General features: G+C 43.8%; 1 protein-coding gene across 1 annotated transcript in view; it reads left to right on the top strand.

The window, feature by feature from the left end:
• Positions 1-16,505, top strand: part of LOC106586768 (beta-galactoside alpha-2,6-sialyltransferase 2) — a 113,366-nt gene extending 96,861 nt beyond the window's left edge. The window contains exon 6 of the mRNA XM_014174374.2: positions 10,548-16,505. Coding sequence (XP_014029849.1) covers positions 10,548-10,795 — 248 coding nt within the window. The 3' untranslated portion in view covers positions 10,796-16,505. The remainder of the gene's footprint in view (positions 1-10,547) is intronic.
• The last annotated feature ends 1,669 nt before the right edge of the window (positions 16,506-18,174 follow it).

The following is an 18,174-nucleotide window of genomic DNA, read 5'->3' as shown; positions in this document are numbered from 1 at the left end:
GGGGGTGAGGCCTCATTTAACACAGTAAATTCATCAGGCTTAAGCCATGTTTCAGTCAGGCCAATCACATCAAGATTATGATCAGTGATTAGTTCATTGACTATAACTGCCTTTGAAGTGAGGGATCTAACATTAAGTAGTCCTATTTTGAGATGTGAGGTATCACAATCTCTTTCAGTAATGACAGGAATGGAGGAGATCTTTATACAAGTGAGATTGCTAAAGCGAACACCGCCATCTTTAATTTTGCCCAACCTAGATCGAGGCACAGACACGGTCTCAATGGGGATAGCTGAGCTGACTACACTGACTGTGCTAGTGGCAGACTCCACTAAGCTGGCAGGCTGGCTAACAGCCTGCTGCCTGGCCTGCACCCTATTTCATTGTGGAGCTAGAGGAGTTAGCTCTCATCTTATCTATGTTCGTAGATAAGATGAGAGCACCCCTCCAGCTAGGATGGAGTCCGTCACTCCTCAACAGGCCAGGCTTGGTCCTGTTTGTGGGTGAGTCCCAGAAAGAGGGCCAATTATCTACAAATTCTATCTTTTGGGAGGGGCAGAAAACAGTTTTCAACCAGCGATTGAGTTGTGAGACTCTGCTGTAGAGCTCATCACTCCCCCTAACTGGGAGGGGGCCAGAGACAATTACTCGATGCCGACACATCTTTCTAGCTGATTTACACGCTGAAGCTATGTTGCGCTTGGTGACCTCTGACTGTTTCATCCTAACATCGTTGGTGCCGACGTGGATAACAATATCTCTATACTCTCTACACTCGCCAGTTTTAGCTTTAGCCAGCACCGTCTTTAGATTAGCCTTAACGTCGGTAGCCCTGCCCCCTGGTAAACAGTGTATGATCGCTGGATGATTCATTTTAAGTCTAATATTGCGGGTAATGGAGTCGCCAATGACTAGGGTTTTCAATTTGTCAGAGCTAATGGTGGGAGGCTTCGGCGTCTCAGACCCCATAACGGGAGGAGCAGAGACCAGAGAACTTTCGGCCTCCGACTCCGACTCGCCTAATGGGGAGAACTGGTTGAAAGTTTCTGTCGGCTGAATAAGCGACACCGGTTGAGCATTCCTACAGCGTTTCCCTCCAGAAGCCATGAGAAAGTTGTCCGGCTGCGGGGACCGTGCGAGGGGATTTATACTAACATTACTATCTGTACTTACTGGTGGCACAGACGCTGTTTCATCCTTTCCTACACTGAAATTACCCTTGCCTAACGATTGCGTCTGAAGCTGGGCTTGCAGCACAGCTATCCTTGCCGTAAGGCGATCGTTCTCCTGTATATTATAAGTACAGCGACTGCCATTAGAAGGCATTATGTTACTTAGCTTCGGCTGTCGGAAGTCCTGACGAACCATGTCCAGATAAAACCTCCGGGGTGAAAAAGTTGAATGAAAAAAGTTGAGTGAGGGAAAAACTAAAAATATACGGTAATGAAAAAGTAAAAAATGTGAAGTAGTCAGGTAGCAAAGTAAGATCGGCAACAAAATGCACAGCAGCACGTAAACAAGTCTGCAATTTGTGACCGGATCACATTTCTTTTCATTTTCCCATGATGTCAAGCAAAGAGTTTACCTGCTGGTTCATGATTTGCCTGGTATCCAGACTGAATGTATGTTCCATTTCACTATAGTTAAGTGAAACAGTGCAACAGAGCTTTTATACTAGACAACTTCATAATTACATAATTCAATGTATGGATTGTAGGGCTGACCCGAATTAGTCCACTGGTGGATTGTTTGGTCGTTAAGCTGTTGGTTGACCAAAATGTATTTTAGTCGATCAGTAGCAAATATATATATATATATATACACACTGCTCAAAAAAATAAAGGGAACACTTAAACAACACAATGTAACTCCAAGTCAATCACACTTCTGTGAAAACAAACTGTCCACTTAGGAAGCAACACTGATTGACAATACATTTCACATGCTGTTGTGCAAATGGAATAGACAACAGGTGGAAATTATAGGCAATTAGCAAGACACCCCCAATAAAGGAGTGGTTCTGCTGGTGGGGACCACAGACCACTTCTCAGTTCCTATGCTTCCTGACTGATGTTTTGGTCACTTCTGAATGCTGGCGGTGCTTTCACTCGAGTGGTAGCATGAGACGGAGTCTACAACCCACACAAGTGGCTCAGGTAGTGCAGCTCATCTAGGATGGCACATCAATGCGAGCTGTGGCAAGAAGGTTTGCTGTGTCTGTCAGCGTAGTGTCCAGAGCATGGAGGCGCTACCAGGAGACAGGCCAGTACATCAGGAGACGTGGAGGAGGTTGTAGGAGGGCAACAACGCAGCAGCAGGACCGCTACCTCCGCCTTTGTGCAAGGAGGAACAGGAGGAGCACTGCCAGAGCCCTGCAAAATGACCTCCAGCATGCCACAAATGTGCATGTGTCTGCTCAAACGGTCTGAAACAGACTCCATGAGGGTGGAATGAGGGCCCGGCGTCCACAGGTGGGGATTGTGCTTACAGCCCAACACCGTGCAGGACGTTTGGCATTTGCCAGAGAACACCAAGATCGGCAAATTCGCCACTGGCACCCTGTGCTCTTCACAGATGAAAGCAGGTTCACACTGAGCACGTGACAGATGTGACAGAGTCTGGAGATACCGTGGACAACGTTCTGCTGCCTGCAACATCCTCCAGCATGACCGATTTGGCGGTGGGTCAGTCATGGTGTGGGGTGGCATTTCTTTGGGGGGCCACACAGCCCTCCATGTGCTCGCCAGAGGTAGCCTGACTGCCATTAGGTACCGAGAAGAGATCCTCAGACCCCTTGTGAGACCATATGCTGGTGCGGTTGGCACTGGGTTCCTCCTCATGCAAGACAATGCTAGACCTCATGTGGCTGGAGTGTGTCAGCAGTTCCTGCAAGAGGAAGGCATTGATGCTATGGACTGGCCCGCCTGTTCCCCAGACCTGAATCCAATTGAGCACATCTGGGACATTATGTCTCGCTCCATCCACCAACGCCACGTTGCACCACAGACTGTCCAGGAGTTGGCGGATGCTTTAGTCCAGGCCTGGGAGGAGATCCCTCAGGAGACCATCCGCCACCTCATCAGGAGCATGCCCAGGCGTTGTAGGGAGGTCATACAGGCACATGGAGGCCACACACACTACTGAGCCTCATTTTGACTTGTTTTAAGAACATTACATCAAAGTTGGATCAGCCTGTAGTGTGGTTTTCCACTTTAATTTTGAGTGTGACTCCAAATCCAGACCTCCATGGGTTGATAAATTGGATTTCCATTGATTTTTTTTGTGTGATTTTGTTGTCAGCACATTCAACTATGTAAAGAAAAAAGTATTTAATAAGATTATTTCTTTCATTCAGATCTAGGATGTGTTGTTTAAGTGTTCCCTTTATTTTTTTGAGCAGTATATATACACTACCGGTCAAAAGTTTTAGAACACCTACTTATTCAAGGGGTTTTATTTTATTTTTACTATTTTCTACATTGTAGAATAGTGAATACATCAAAATTATGAAATAACACATATGGAATCATGTAGTAACCAAGAAAGTGTTAAAACAAATCAAAATATATTTGAGATTCTTCAAATATCCACCCTTTGCCTTGATGACAGCTTTGCACAATCTTGGCATTCTCTGAGCTTCCAGCTTCATTAGGTAGTCACCTGGAATGCATTTCAATTAACCTGTTGGGGGTAGGGGGCAGTATTGACACGGCCGGATAAAAAACGTACCCGATTTAATCTGGTTACTACTCCTGCCCAGTAACCAGAATATGCATATAATTATTGGCTTTGCATAGAAAACTCCCTAAAGTTTCTAAAACTGTTTGAATGGTGTCTGTGAGTATAACAGAACTCATATGGCAGGCAAAAACCTGAGAAGATTCCTTACAGGAAGTGCCCTCTCTGACAAGATCTTGTTCTTCTTGTCTCTGTTTATTGAAGACTGAGGATCTTTGCTGTAACGTGACACTTCCTACGGCTCCCATAGGCTCTCAGAGCCCGGGAAAAAGCTGAATGATATCGAGGCAGCCCCAGGCTGAAACACATTATCACGTTTGGATAGTGGCCGGTCAGAGTACTCTGAGACTCAGGCTCGTGCACCAGGGCACGAGATGTTTTTATTTTCTCTCTCTTTGTACGTATACACGCTTTCCCGGTCGGAATATTATCGCTTTATTACGAGAAAAATTGCATAAAAATTGATTTTAAACAGCGGTTGACATGCTTCGAAGTACGGTAATGGAATATTTAGAATTTATTTGTCACGAAATGCGCCATGCTCGTCACCCTTATTTACCCTTTCGGATAGTGTCTTGAACGCACGAACAAAACGCCGCTATTTGGATATAACAATGGATTATTTGGGACCAAACCAACATTTGTTATTGAAGTAGAAGTCCTGGGAGTGCATTCTGACGAAGAACACCAAAGGTAATCAAACTTTTCTAATAGTAAATCGGAGTTTGGTGAAGGCTAAACTTTCTGGGTGTCTAAATAGCTAGCCCTGTAATGCCGGGCTATCTACTTAGAATATTGCAAAATGTGCTTTCACCGAAAAGCTATTTTAAAATCGGACATATCGAGTGCATAGAGAAGTTCTGTATCTATAATTCTTAAAATAATTGGTATGCTTTTTGTGAACGTTTATCGTGAGTAATTTAGTACATTTTTAGTAAATTCACCGGAAGTTTGCTAGTTCTGAACGTCACATGCTAATGTAAAAAGCTGGTTTTTGATATAAATATGAACTTGATTGAACAAAACATGCATGTATTGTATAACATAATGTCCTAGGGTTGTCATCTGATGAAGATCATCAGAGGTTAGTGCTGCATTTAGCTGTCTTCTGGGTTTTGTGACATTATATGCTAGCTTGAAAAATGGGTGTCTGATTATTTCTGGCTGGGTACTCTGCTGACATAATCTAATGTTTTGCTTTCGTTGTAAAGCCTTTTTAAAATCGGACAGTGTGGTTAGATTAACGAGAGTCTTGTCTTTAAAATGGTGTAAAATAGTCATATGTTTGAGAAAATGAAGTAATAGCATTTCTAAGGTATTTGAATAACGCGCCACGGGATTCCACTGGCTGTTACGTAGGTGGGACGAAATCGTCCCACTGGCCCTAGAGAAGTTAACCTCTCTAGGGAAGGAAATCGTCCCACCCTATTCAACAGCCAGTGAAAAATCAGAGCGCCAGATTTAAAACCACAAAATGTCATAATTCAAAGTTCTCAAACGTAGGACTATTTTACATCATTTTATAGATACACTTCTCCTGAATCGAACCACGTTGTCCGATTTCCAAAAGGCTTTACAGCGAAAGCATTACATTTACATTTAAGTCATTTAGCAGATGCTCTTATCCAGAGCGACTTACAAATTTCCATTGCAAAACATTAGATTATGTTAGGAGAGTACATTGACACAATAACTACACAGCCATTTTCTAAGCAACTAGCATGCATCACAAATACACAAAACACAGCTAAATGAAGCACTAACCTTTGACGATCTTCATCAGATGACACTCCTAGGACATTGTTATACAATACATGCATTTTTTTGTTCGATAAAGTTCATATTTGTATATAAAAACAGCATTTTACATTGCCGCGTGATGTTGAGAAAATATTTTGCCTCCAATACTGCCGGTGAATCAGCACCACAATCTACAAAAATACTCTTCAAAAACATTGATAAAATATTAAACTGTCATTCAAAGAATTATAGATTAACATCTCCTGAATGCAACCGCATTGCCAGATTTCAAAATAACTTTACTGGGAAATCACACTTTGCAATAATCTGAGTACTGAGCTCAGAAAAAAACACTAGGCGATACAGATAGCCGCCATGTTGGAGTCATCTAAATTAATAAATAGTATTAGAAATATTCACTTACCTTTGATGATCTTCATCAGAAGGCACTTCCAGGAATCCCAGGTACTCAACAAATGTTGTTTTGTTCGATAAAAGCCATAATTTATGTCCAAATAACTCCATGTTGTTTGCGCGTTCAGTAAGGTACTCCAAATGTAGGGCGCGCGAGGGAAATGTCACGACGAAAAGTAAAAACATTTTTTATTTACGTTCGTTCAAACATGTAAAACGTTGTAAAACATCAATCTTTAGGGCATATAGAACGTGAAGATTCAGTAATATTTCAACCGGACGGTTCCTGTGTCTTGAAAAAGGTTTTGGAACAAAGCCAACACTCCCATGAATGCGCACCAATGAAGTTATGTCATTCCTTGGGTTACCAACTTCCCAGCCTTCCAGTCGGGTCTCTGTTCATCGTAGACGCCTCAAAAAAGGTTCTAAAGACTGTTGACATCTAGTGGAAGCCAAAATTAATCCTTAGTCACTGTGTGTTCGATTGGCAAGACTTGAAAGGACTACAAGCACCAGAATTCTCACTTCCTGCTTAGATTTTTCTCCGTTTTTTGCCTGCCATATGAGTTCTGTTATACTCACAGACATCATTCAAACAGTTTTAGAAACTTCAGAGTGTTTTCTATCCAAATCTACTAATAATATGCGTATTCCAGTTCCTGGGCCCGAGTAGTAGGCCGTTTAATTTGGGTACATTTTTCATCCGGCCGTGAAAATACTGCCCCCTACCCTAGTGAAGTTAACAGGTGTGCCTTGTTAAAAGTGGAATTCCTTTCCTTCTTAATGCGTTTGAGCTAATCAGTTGGCTCAGTGATTAATGGTATACAGAAGATAGCCCTATTTGGTAAAAGCCCAAGTCCATATTATGGCAAGAACAGCTCAAATAAGCAAAGAAAACAAGAGTCCATCATTACTTTAAGACATGAAGGTCAATCAATACGGAAAATGTAAAGAACTTTGCATTTTTTTTCAAGTGCCGTTGATCCGGAGTTACTGCTGCTGCAGAGGATAAGTTCATTAGAGTTAACGGCATCTCAGACTGCAGCCCAAATAAATGCTTCACAGAGTTCAAGTAACAGACCCATCTCAACATCAACTGTTCAGAGGAGACTGCATGAATCAGGCCTTCATGGGCGAATTGCTGCAAAGAAACCACTACTAAAGAACATTAGACTGGTGGAGATCTGTCCTTTGGTCTGATGAGTCCAAGTTTGAGATTTTTGGTTCCAACGGCCGATTCTTTGAGACTCAGAGAAGGTGAACGGATGGTTCCCACACATGCGAGAATGCCAAGAGTGTGCAAAGCTGTCATCAAGGTAAAGGTTGGCTACTTTGAAGAATCTCAAATATAAAATCGATATTGATTTGTTTAACACCTTTTTTGGTTACATTATTCAATGTGTTATTTCATAGTTTTGCTGTTTTCATTATTATTCTACAATGTAGAAAATAGTAAAACAATAAAGAAAACCCCTTGAATGAGTAGGTGTGTCCAAACTTTTGACTTAATTCCTATCATTTCTAATCTACAATGTTTGTTTGGTTACGGTCATTTCTGTTAATGCATTCAATATATTATTATTCCAGTATTTTACTGTTCTTGTTGTCGGAGGGGACACATTGTTTTTCAGAGCGCACAACCTATGCTACACTTATGAGAAACAAGTTTTGGTTTATTTCATTCGATTTCCAAGTTTTGTCAATGTAGTCATTGTCTTTTGTTTGAAGCGCTTCTGTTGAGTAAGGACACGCCCCTGATTACGCATAGAAGTAAACCTATAGTGTCCATTTGAGGATCTGATGGTATTTCTGATTGGCATAACGCACCACCACTAATGAGCTGTGGAGCTTCTCAAAGTCTGTTTATACATCCATTGAGAATGACATCAGTTCCTCAATGTATTTGAAACATCTTTCCAGCGCTCTCCCTTTCGATAAGCTCTCAGCATGAAAGAGAAAAATGTCATGTTCTGATCCAGTGGAAACATCATAGAACAGGCCTACCTGATGACCTCTTATCCCTTGTGCAATTAGCCTACAGTTGTGTCTGTCCCAAGCTCACTGGCTCAGGAACCTCTGAGGGCCCAGCATATTTTATACAATGTTTCAAGTTAGCTAGCACCAGCTTTAGGCCATACCCAAGTTAATAGTTGATACAATGTTTCATGTTCGTTGCAGACAGGCCATGTGTAGCCAATGTGATTTTAGAGGATATTTATTTTTATCTGCAGTCTGCAATGTTTTTATTTGTTGGCTTTATTGGCTATTTTTACATAGTTGGAAATGGCAATAAGTTACTTTTTAGGTTTGTATCATTTTCATTCATTTTCATGACAATGAATTTGAGATACGAAGACATTATTATAAATTAAATTAAACTGTTCCATGAAAATGTGCACATGAAAACCATAACTGGCACGCAGGGTGGTAGAAATGTTAAGATAAATTGGGATTCCAGGTGAGAAAGGTTGCTGACTCCTCATGCAGCCTATGACCGGCAACTTCAGGAGAGTGAAGGCAGAATCTGTGAAAGCCAGTAGGAGCGGGAGGAGGATAGTCTGGTTAGGTTTTTTTCTTCTGCTTATCTTGATCTTTGGCTCCCTCTTGAGTCATTTGTGTCTTACTTCATCTAACAGTGCGCTTAAAGCATCAGACAAGCTCAATACATATTGCCCTACCCTATGCTTTGACCTCTTTCTCCCCTCTCTCTCCAGATGAAATCTTGCGTCTTGTGACGGCCGGCCGCCCAACAACCTGCCCGCTTGACCCTATCCCCTCCTCTCTTCTCCAGACCATTTCCGGAGACCTTCTCCCTTACCTCACCTCGCTCATCAACTCATCCTTGACCGCTGGCTACGTCCCTTCCGTCTTCAAGAGAGCGAGAGTTGCACCCCTTCTCAAAAAACCTACACTCGATCCCTCCGATGTCAACAACTACAGACCAGTATCCCTTCTTTCTTTTCTCTCCAAAACTTGAACGTGCCGTCCTTGGCCAGCTCTCCTGCTATCTCTCTCAGAATGACCTTCTCGATCCAAATCAGTCAGGTTTCAAGGCTGGTCATTCAACTGAGACTGCTCTTCTCTGTGTCACGGAGGCTCTCCGCACTGCTAAAGCTAACTCTCTCTCCTCTGTTCTCATCCTTCTAGACCTATCTGCTGCCTTTGATACTGTGAACCATCAGATCCTCCTCTCCACCCTCTCCGAGTTGGGTATCTCCGGCGCAGCTCACTCTTGGATTGCGTCCTACCTGACAGGTCGCTCCTACCAGGTGGCGTGGCGAGAATCCGTCTCCGCACCACGTGCTCTCACCACTGGTGTCCCCCAGGGCTCAGTTCTAGGCCCTCTCCTATTCTCGCTATACACCAAGTCACTTGGCTCTGTCATATCCTCACATGGTCTCTCCTATCATTGCTACGCAGACGACACACAATTAATCTTCTCCTTTCCCCCTTCTGATAACCAGGTGGCGAATCGCATCTCTGTATGTCTGGCAGACATATCAGTGTGGATGACGGATCACCACCTCAAGCTGAACCTCGGCAAGACGGAGCTGCTCTTCCTCCCGGGGAAGGACTGCCCGTTCCATGATCTCGCCATCACGGTGGACAACTCCATTGTGTCCTCCTCCCAGAGTGCTAAGAGCCTCGGCGTGACCCTGGACAACACCCTGTCGTTCTCCGCTAACATCAAGGCGGTGACCCGATCCTGTAGGTTCATGCTATACAACATTCTCAGAGTATGACCCTGCCTTACACAGGAAGCGGCGCAGGTCCTAATCCAGGCACTTGTCATCTCCCGTCTGGATTACTGCAACTCGTTGTTGGCGGGGCTCCCTGCCTGTGCCATTAAACCCCTACAACTCATCCAGAACGCCGCAGCCCGTCTGGTGTTCAACCTTCCCAAGTTCTCTCGCGTCACCCCGCTCCTCCGCACACTCCACTGGCTTCCAGGTGAAGCTCGCATCTGCTACAAGACCATGGTGCTTGCCTACGGAGCTGTGAGGGGAACGGCACCTCCGTACCTTCAGGCTCTGATCAGGCCCTACACCCAAACAAGGGCACTGCGTTCATCCACCTCTGGCCTGCTGGCCCCCCTACCTCTGCGGAAGCACAGTTCCTGCTCAGCCCAGTCAAAACTGTTCGCTGCTCTGGCACCCCAATGGTGGAACAAGCTCCCTCACGACGCCAGGACAGCGGAGTCAATCACCACCTTCCGTAGACACCTGAAACCCCACCTCTTTAAGGAATACCTGGGATATGATAAAGTAATCCTTCTAACTCCCCCCCCCCCCCCCAAAAAAAGATATAGATGTACTATTGTAAAGTGGTTGTTCCACTGGATATCATAAGGTGAATGCACCAATTTGTAAGTCGCTCTGGATAAGAGCGTCTGCTAAATGACGTAAATGTAAAATGTAAAAATATATAGTTGATTTTATTAATGTCTATGTATGTAAAAATGCACGTTTTAAAATTCCTGCCAATTGATTCGTTTAAAGAACAGATGACTTTCAGTCAATCAAAAAAAAATGTGTCGGGGACAGCTTAATGGATTGTGTGTTTTGTGGAATGTGTAACTTGTGTGTGTGTAACTTGTGTGTGTGTATGCTAGAATATGTAACACTTCATGCTCTGCCTTGTCGTTGTAATTACAGGCATCCTCCTGATGATGGCGCTGTGCGAAGAGGTCCACGTGTACGAGTACATCCCCTCGCTGCGGCAGACAGACCTGTGCCACTACCACGAGCGCTACTACGACGCTGCATGCACCCTGGGGGCGTACCACCCGCTGCTCTATGAGAAGAGTCTGGTGCAGCGCATCAACACAGGCCCTGTGAGAGACCTGAAGAGGAAGGGCCGTGTCACCCTCCCCGGCTTCAACACCGTCAACTGTGAACTCTGAACTAGGAAGCCACACATGGAACCACCATGACTCCACGCGTCTAAGGGAAAACGGTGCAATAAGAACCCTCTGGACTCTGACCTTAGGGGGAACCCGGAGGCAACCATGTAGAACCACGTAGAACAGTGGAGAACCTAAGCCATAGCCCCTCTGTGTGGGATGGGATCAAACCGGAGGGTACAGCTCTAGTCTAACTACATCTAAGTCAGGATTTATCAACAGAACCCACATCAGTCAAAACCTTGCCTTCCTCACAGGCAGGGTTGGGAACGTTACTTTCCAAATGTAATCAACAGTTACTAGTTACCTGTCAAATTGTAATCAGTAACGTAATTTTTGGGATTACCCAAACTCAGTAACGTAATCTGATTACGCTCAGTTACTTTTGGATTACATAGAAGACAAAAGGATCCATCAAATGCATTTGGTGTGTCATCATAGTGGTCTTTGATTGGTGGTCATCATTTGGTGTATCATCATAGTGGTCTCTGACTTGTGGTCAGACTCGCTCAGGTGGAACAAACTTAAACAACGCTTAATTGAATGTCACTGAGAAAACGGAAAGGTGTCGTAATGTATTTTTTCGCAAACATCCTTTCTAAATTTAAAAGTAATCCAAAAAGTAATGAGCTAGTTTTTCAAAAGTATTTGTAATCTGATGATAGTATTTTTGCTGGTAACGTAACTGATTACAGTTACCAGTTGTTGTAATCAGATTACATGCAATCAGCTACTTTTCAACCCTCCTCAGAGGGTTAACAAGCCCAAGACATGCCCAATGTGACCACCTCTATCTCTGCCATTGCTGAGCCGGAAGAGAGAAGAGCTGTCTAGGGTAGCAATAGAAAAGTGTTTTTAGATAGAGAAACGGTTTTGATATATTTGGATGTTTTTTGCTGTTGTGAAGTGTTGTTTCTCCAGAGCTCTGGTTGCTCTTCTTTCTTAAAAGGACAGTCCACAGTTTTTTAATGGTGGGTGTCTGTGTTTTTTTAATAGCGGGTTATGGCTCTCATGGGGTGGTAAATTAATGTTTGAGAAAATGAGCAGTGGTCCGCACTGAATGTCTCACACACGTCCATATCGAACACACACTTTTGAAAAGATACAAACTCTGCGTACACCAGCCACACACTCCCGACAACATGTAACACACATGAAGTTCTATTGGAAATGTACCTCCATATAACTTCAAAGACAATACATACACAACACACACCCGTACACTGTACATACACAGAGGGGCTATATGTTGCTCCATACAGGCACACTGGAACTACACCAAACCCTCTAAGTATTATCTAACCAAGATGGAGGTACATTGTTTTTGATCTACAACCGTCACATTTTGCTGTATTTGACATTCCTTAAATGTTCTTTTCTATTCTTATTTGTGAAGTCTTATTTGTTGTTGTCAATGATTTTGAGTGCTGTTTTGCTGCTGCTGCGCTTTATGTCACTCCTGTCCAATCCTCAAGCTTGACTGCACCAGACCAGTTGCCAATAAACAGATTGTCACACTCCCCACTTAGCACTTTAAGACTGGCTAATGACAGGCTGGTGACTGCCTGCCATTTCAAGGCTGCCACTTCAAATGCATGTCTGGTGGGTAGTTGGGTACCAAACCCTGGAAAACACATTGGTTGCCCATTCTTAGGTTTAATCCAGTACACCAAATGATGAGAGGCAAGTGGATAGGAGCTAGGGGGTAAGAGAAGGGACTCGCAACACTTTCTGAAAACAGCTATAACCCTGTGCCTAGTGGCCAAACGAACACTGGGTTGCCTTTCAAAACACCCTCAGACTGATCATTCACATATGCCATCCATTTAACTGCAGTGTCATTGTTGAACTTTTTGTTGCTTATTTAATTGTTTAATAGTTGAGATTTAAAGAAGCCTGCTAATCAGCCCATAGCTCAGACCGTCCTGTGTTCTGTTAGTGGCGAGTAGGAGAGATCACTAGTCAAACTCCCATACTGTCCAGTGTCCACCCCATGCCAAAAGGCAATTGAACCAACGCCCTCTCTCTGACGTCTCTTTAAAAGCAGCTGTAGCTACTGCGCTGATTGACCTGTCACTTTGAATGTAATCAAACCTCTCCTTAGGGCCCTTCTGTCTATGAGCACTACTCTGACTGTGTGCCATTTGATGGAGTCAAGAGAATGAGGGGTTCAGTCTGCAGGGTCCAGTAGCTAGACTTCCTCCCAGGCATACAGCAGAGCGTAGTCTAGTTCTACCTTGAAACTATCGTTCATTATGTCTTTACCGTTGTCATTTTGACTCAATAGTCCAATATTGGTCTGAAATTATTATTATGCCTGAGCTTGCAGCAGCCTGCCCTGGTGCGCTGCTGGAGAACATTTCTTATCGTGGCAGGGATTTCAAGCAGTAATATCTCCACACTCACTTTGTGTTTTAATGGCTTTGTTATTTATCCTGACTCTGTGCCAGACTTGCCTACAGTACATTTTAGCTAGCTATCTCGTGTGTGTGTGTGTGTGTGTGTGTGTGTGTGTGTGTGTGTGTGTGTGTGTGTGTGTGTGTGTGTGTGTGTGTGTGTGTGTGTGTGTGTGTGTGTGTGTGTGTGTGTGTGTGTGTGTGCGTGTGCGTGTGTGCGTGTGTGTGTGTGTGTATAAAGGAAAGGAGATGGGGGATTTCTCAGAGACCTATTCTAATAGTGATCCTATAGAATGACATATAGAGCCCTATAGAATGAACTATCTGGCCATGCTGGAATGGACAATGGAGGCTCAGTGGTTTCCAACCACAAATCCGCTTACAACTACTAAGCTTCACCTTGATCCCCAGCTGACCCAATGAAAACAAACAGATCATGTACTTGTCCATCTAACCTATTTGTCACTGTAGTTCTCTCTGTAGCGTCCAGCTAGTGACCATTCCCTGGCCAGGGAAAACATGGAAGGGGTTGACATTGGCAGTCAGTGACAGAACGCAAATAAGAGATGTGTGTTTGTGTATTAGCGTTTGTTATTCTGTAACTTGTTGCTATGCCCTTGCTCCAGGAACCATGCTTAACCAGAGTTGCAGAAAGGAATTTATTCAGTTCTACACATGGCAAACAAACGCTGCTTGGGATAAACCGAGGCAACTGTTGTTGTATTCAGGTGATAGAAGAGAGACCGAACAGGAATACCATTTAGGGTTAGAGCTGTTTTAAATCTGTGATGTGAAGGCTGTGTCGGTATGAGGGGAACTCTGATGGCTCTTTGCAATTTTATGAATTTCTTATAGTATTGTATGTTCTTATTACATTGAATGTTGTAATTGTTTTAATAAATTGTGTTCATGCAGGGCTCCCTTGGATAGAGTCCTTTGTATTCAATGGTACTCCCTGTAGAAATAAAGGTTAAATCAAAATAAATAAAGCCTTGGCAGTAGTTCGGGGAGCTAACGCAAGTTCAGGTCTCAGGCAAGGTTACTCAGCACGCAAGCGTGGTTCCGAATAACTGTTACACCGGCACCCCAGGCAAGCAAAATATCACACTGATGGAAAGAAAATATTGGCTTTGAGGAGCCAGATGCACCTCTGTGTCGCATGATCGCCTAGGGCCAACCTCTCACTGAGAGATCTGAGTGAAACAAGGCTGTTGTGAAGCTGTCTGGAAGAGTCTCTTACACACAGTGTATCAGAAGGCTCATCTCTGATTCATCTCCATGCATTATTATTGATGTTTACAAATCATCAACTTTAACTAGGGTTACAAGGGGAGGGTGCATTACTGGAATCTTTTGAAGTTATCCAGTAAAATACCAGAATTTTGGTATCTTACAAAGATTTTATGTACTCTTTCACAAGATATCTAATGGCCCATTTGGGTATTTCAGATAATATCGGGTGTCTGTAATTATCTCTGGCCCTCTGTGTGGCCTTATCACATGTAAAATATCTAAAATAATGAATTAAGAATTAAATAAGAATAAAAATGATGACAGCTGTAAAACATTATCCTAATTATAAACCATCAACTTGGTGAATACCACACTTTTTTTCTATGTATTTGTTAATGTTTTGGTGTCAAACTGGTGGCAGTTGTGAAAAGTCAATAAATGGCAGAGTTGCAGTTAATTGAAGATAATTCCCTTGTTGCTTAGATTCTTTTTTTCATTAATTGGGCTATTTTCTCTTGAACCTTCTGCTCTATCTACTAGAAACTCATGGATGATGTGGACACAGATATAATAAATGAATGCTATATATGAATACATTTTTACATGGTATAAACTACCAAAGTTACGATTGCCATATTTTCTGTAAATTACCAAAATGACTAAAGATCCAGTAAGTTTGGTAAATTACCGGTAACATTGCAACCCTAACTAACTGTAACTGTTACGCTTGTGATTGTGATTGTGACACAGTGATGGTGCAAAAAAATATGAAATTCATTTGTAATAACTTTGTTTATATTCCAATGGACAGAGCATGCAAGTCTAACCGGAGCAGGGCTAGGAGGTTTCAATTGTCCATGTATACTGTACTTTACTGTACTGCAATTGACTGTACTTTACTGTAATTTAGTATTTAGAGCTCCAAGTAAAAAAAAAGACCATGATGGAAAAATGTCCAATATTTCTACTGGCGCTGTGTATATTGTGTGCGTAGGGAAATTCCATCCAGCTGGAAACAAGAGAGCAGCTATTATTAGCATCTTCATATAGTCTGTAGAAGCACTCCTTGATCAAATGCAATGCTTTTGGCAACGGTAGTGGAATCTTGATACTGTTCCCAATGATTTATTTATTTAACGTTTACTTGCTGATGCAGGTAGGTGGTTGGGTGGAAGGGGGCTCTGTTTGTCTTCTAGCATGTGTTTAGGGGCGATAAAGACGACCAACATCTCTGTATGGACTGGCATGCCAGACATCTCTGTATGGACTGGCATGCCAGACATCTCTGTATGGACTGGCATGCCAGACATCTCTGTATGGACTGGCATGCCAGACATCTCTGTATGGACTGGCATGCCAGACATCTCTGTATGGACTGGCATGCCAGACATCTCTGTATGGACTGGCATGCCAGACATCTCTGTATGGACTGGCATGCCAGACATCTCTGTATGGACTGGCATGCCAGACATCTCTGTATGGACTGGCATGCCAGACATCTCTGTATGGACTGGCATGCCAGACATCTCTGTATGGACTGGCATGCCAGACATCTCGTTATGGACTGGCATGCCAGACATCTCTGTATGGACTGGCATGCCAGACATCTCTGTATGGACTGGCATGCCAGACAACAAAGAGAAAGAGTTTGTTTTGGAGGTCACTGCTTAACTTGATTCCTCCTCCACAGTATGTTTTTGATATCTCTCTCTCTCACTCGCTCGCATCCTTTTCTGTAGGGTGGAGATTCACAGCGCCACAACACTGCCTTTAAAATGGAAACATTTCATGGTTTTTAAGTTGTCCTCAGATTTCCAAGAGGGCTTTGAACAAAGGCTGAGAGGAAAGGGAGAGAGAGAGAGAGTGTGGGTGATTCATCATGACCAAAGTGTTATTGAAAAGCACATCTCATTTTCAGCCTTGGGATAAAAAATGTTATGACTAAAACTTTCCTTTTGATTTGTCATTACAGGTTTTTTACACAAAGGTATTTAAGTTGACTGTTGGTATAAAATTAAATTGTTGTTAATTCATTGTTATTTTTTACCATGTAAATAAAGACATTGTACATGTACAAAGGATTAGTCTGGAGTTATAAAGACTGTCGCTGTCACAATGCGCCATTTGAATGTAATTTCCGTTTGAGCCGGCATCTCCGTGTTTAGCGTAAATGCATTCAGGAACCTTGCCTTTAAAAGACACACTCAACAATGCGCGATCGGATTGAATCCCGGCCTTAGATTACCGACAAAACACACACACACACATTACCAAGCACCACCCAATACACATTACACCCCCCCCCCCCCCCCTCCACAAACACCCCCCGGCTGCCTCACCTGTTTGTTCATGAGGATGTAGATGATGGGGTTGATGACGGTGCTGCTCTTGGCCAGGAGGGAGGGCACGACGGCGGCCACGGGGGTGATGATGCCGGGCCGGCCGAATGTGGCCATCATGGCCACCACACCATAGGGCATCCAGCACAGTATATAACACACCACTGTGGTCAGCACCATAAACAGGATGTGGTGCTCTCGCCGCCGTGCCGCAGTCTTACGGATCTTACCCACCTAGAGACAGGAGAGATGAAAGGACAGTGTGAGTGAGGAGAGAGTGAGTGGGGAGGGGAGAGGAGGAGGAAAGGAGGAGGGGAGAGAGGGAGATAAAAGGGGAGAGGGAGAGGAGAGAGGAGGAAGAGAAGAGGAGGGGAGGGGAGAGAAGGAGAGGAGGGGGAAGAGGAGAGAGGAGTGGAAAAGAGGAGGGTGGAGAGGGGAGAAGAAGGGGGAGGAAGAGGAGAGAGAAGAGAGAAGAGGAGGAGAGAGAACAGCAGAAGAGGAGGGAAGATGAGAGAGAAGAGGAGGAGAGAAAAGGAGGAGGTAGAAGGGGAAAAGGAGAGAGGAGGAGAAGAGAAGAGGAGGAGAGAATGTGTTTTCACCCCTGGGAGAGACTAAAATAGTATTTTGTCCAAATAGACATTTGTTTGCTGTATTTGTTATTGTCAATCCTCTGGACACCACACACACACACCTAATGTAAGGCTCTGGACTCTAATACGTTTGATAAATGTGTAAATATTTGGGAGGGAATAGTATGATGATAGGGAGGGAAAAGGGTGTGTGTGTGTGTGTGTTTGAGCTGAAACAGCATGGTGGTGTTAGAGTTTAATAGATGTCCCTTTAGACACGACAGAGTCCCCGGGGGGTAAACACACAATCTGTTCAGAGCTAATATCTCTTTAACTATCTCACGCTGACAGGTCCCCTCCCTCCTACTCTCCCTCTCTCTGGTTGTGCTCCGTCCCTGCAGTGTGCTCATTGTTCTGCCTGAGGGCTTCTCTCCTAACCCACAGAGAGACAGTGATAATCAGTCCATCCGTTCTGTGCCGCTAACCTCCCATTTCAGCAATGGAATGCCTGACTCTCCATCCATCTCCCCCAGTATCCCTGTCAGCCCAAAGAACGAAAGGGACAGCAGAGAGAGAGATTCTATTCTCCTTCTTCCATTTTAGAGGATTAAGGCACTGTCCCACTCTCTATCCTGTTCGCCGTTCGCCAACATAAAGTGGCTTTTTATGACCAGATTCCCTTGTACCTCCCTGCATCAAATTAATCCAGAGACTGGACGTAATAGGCTACTGTCCCAATAACCTCCATTAGGCCTAAACCGTAGCAAAGGTAAAAAGGTGACATGATGGGAGAACGACTATGGTTTAGTTTCCTCCAAATCATTGATCAGTGATGCTTCGCT

The sequence above is a fragment of the Salmo salar genome, chromosome ssa25, assembly GCF_905237065.1.
Source record: "Salmo salar chromosome ssa25, Ssal_v3.1, whole genome shotgun sequence".
NCBI classification, from domain to species: domain Eukaryota; kingdom Metazoa; phylum Chordata; class Actinopteri; order Salmoniformes; family Salmonidae; genus Salmo; species Salmo salar.
The sequence above is the reverse complement of the archived record's forward strand: the minus strand, read 5'-3'. Positions and strand labels throughout refer to the sequence as shown.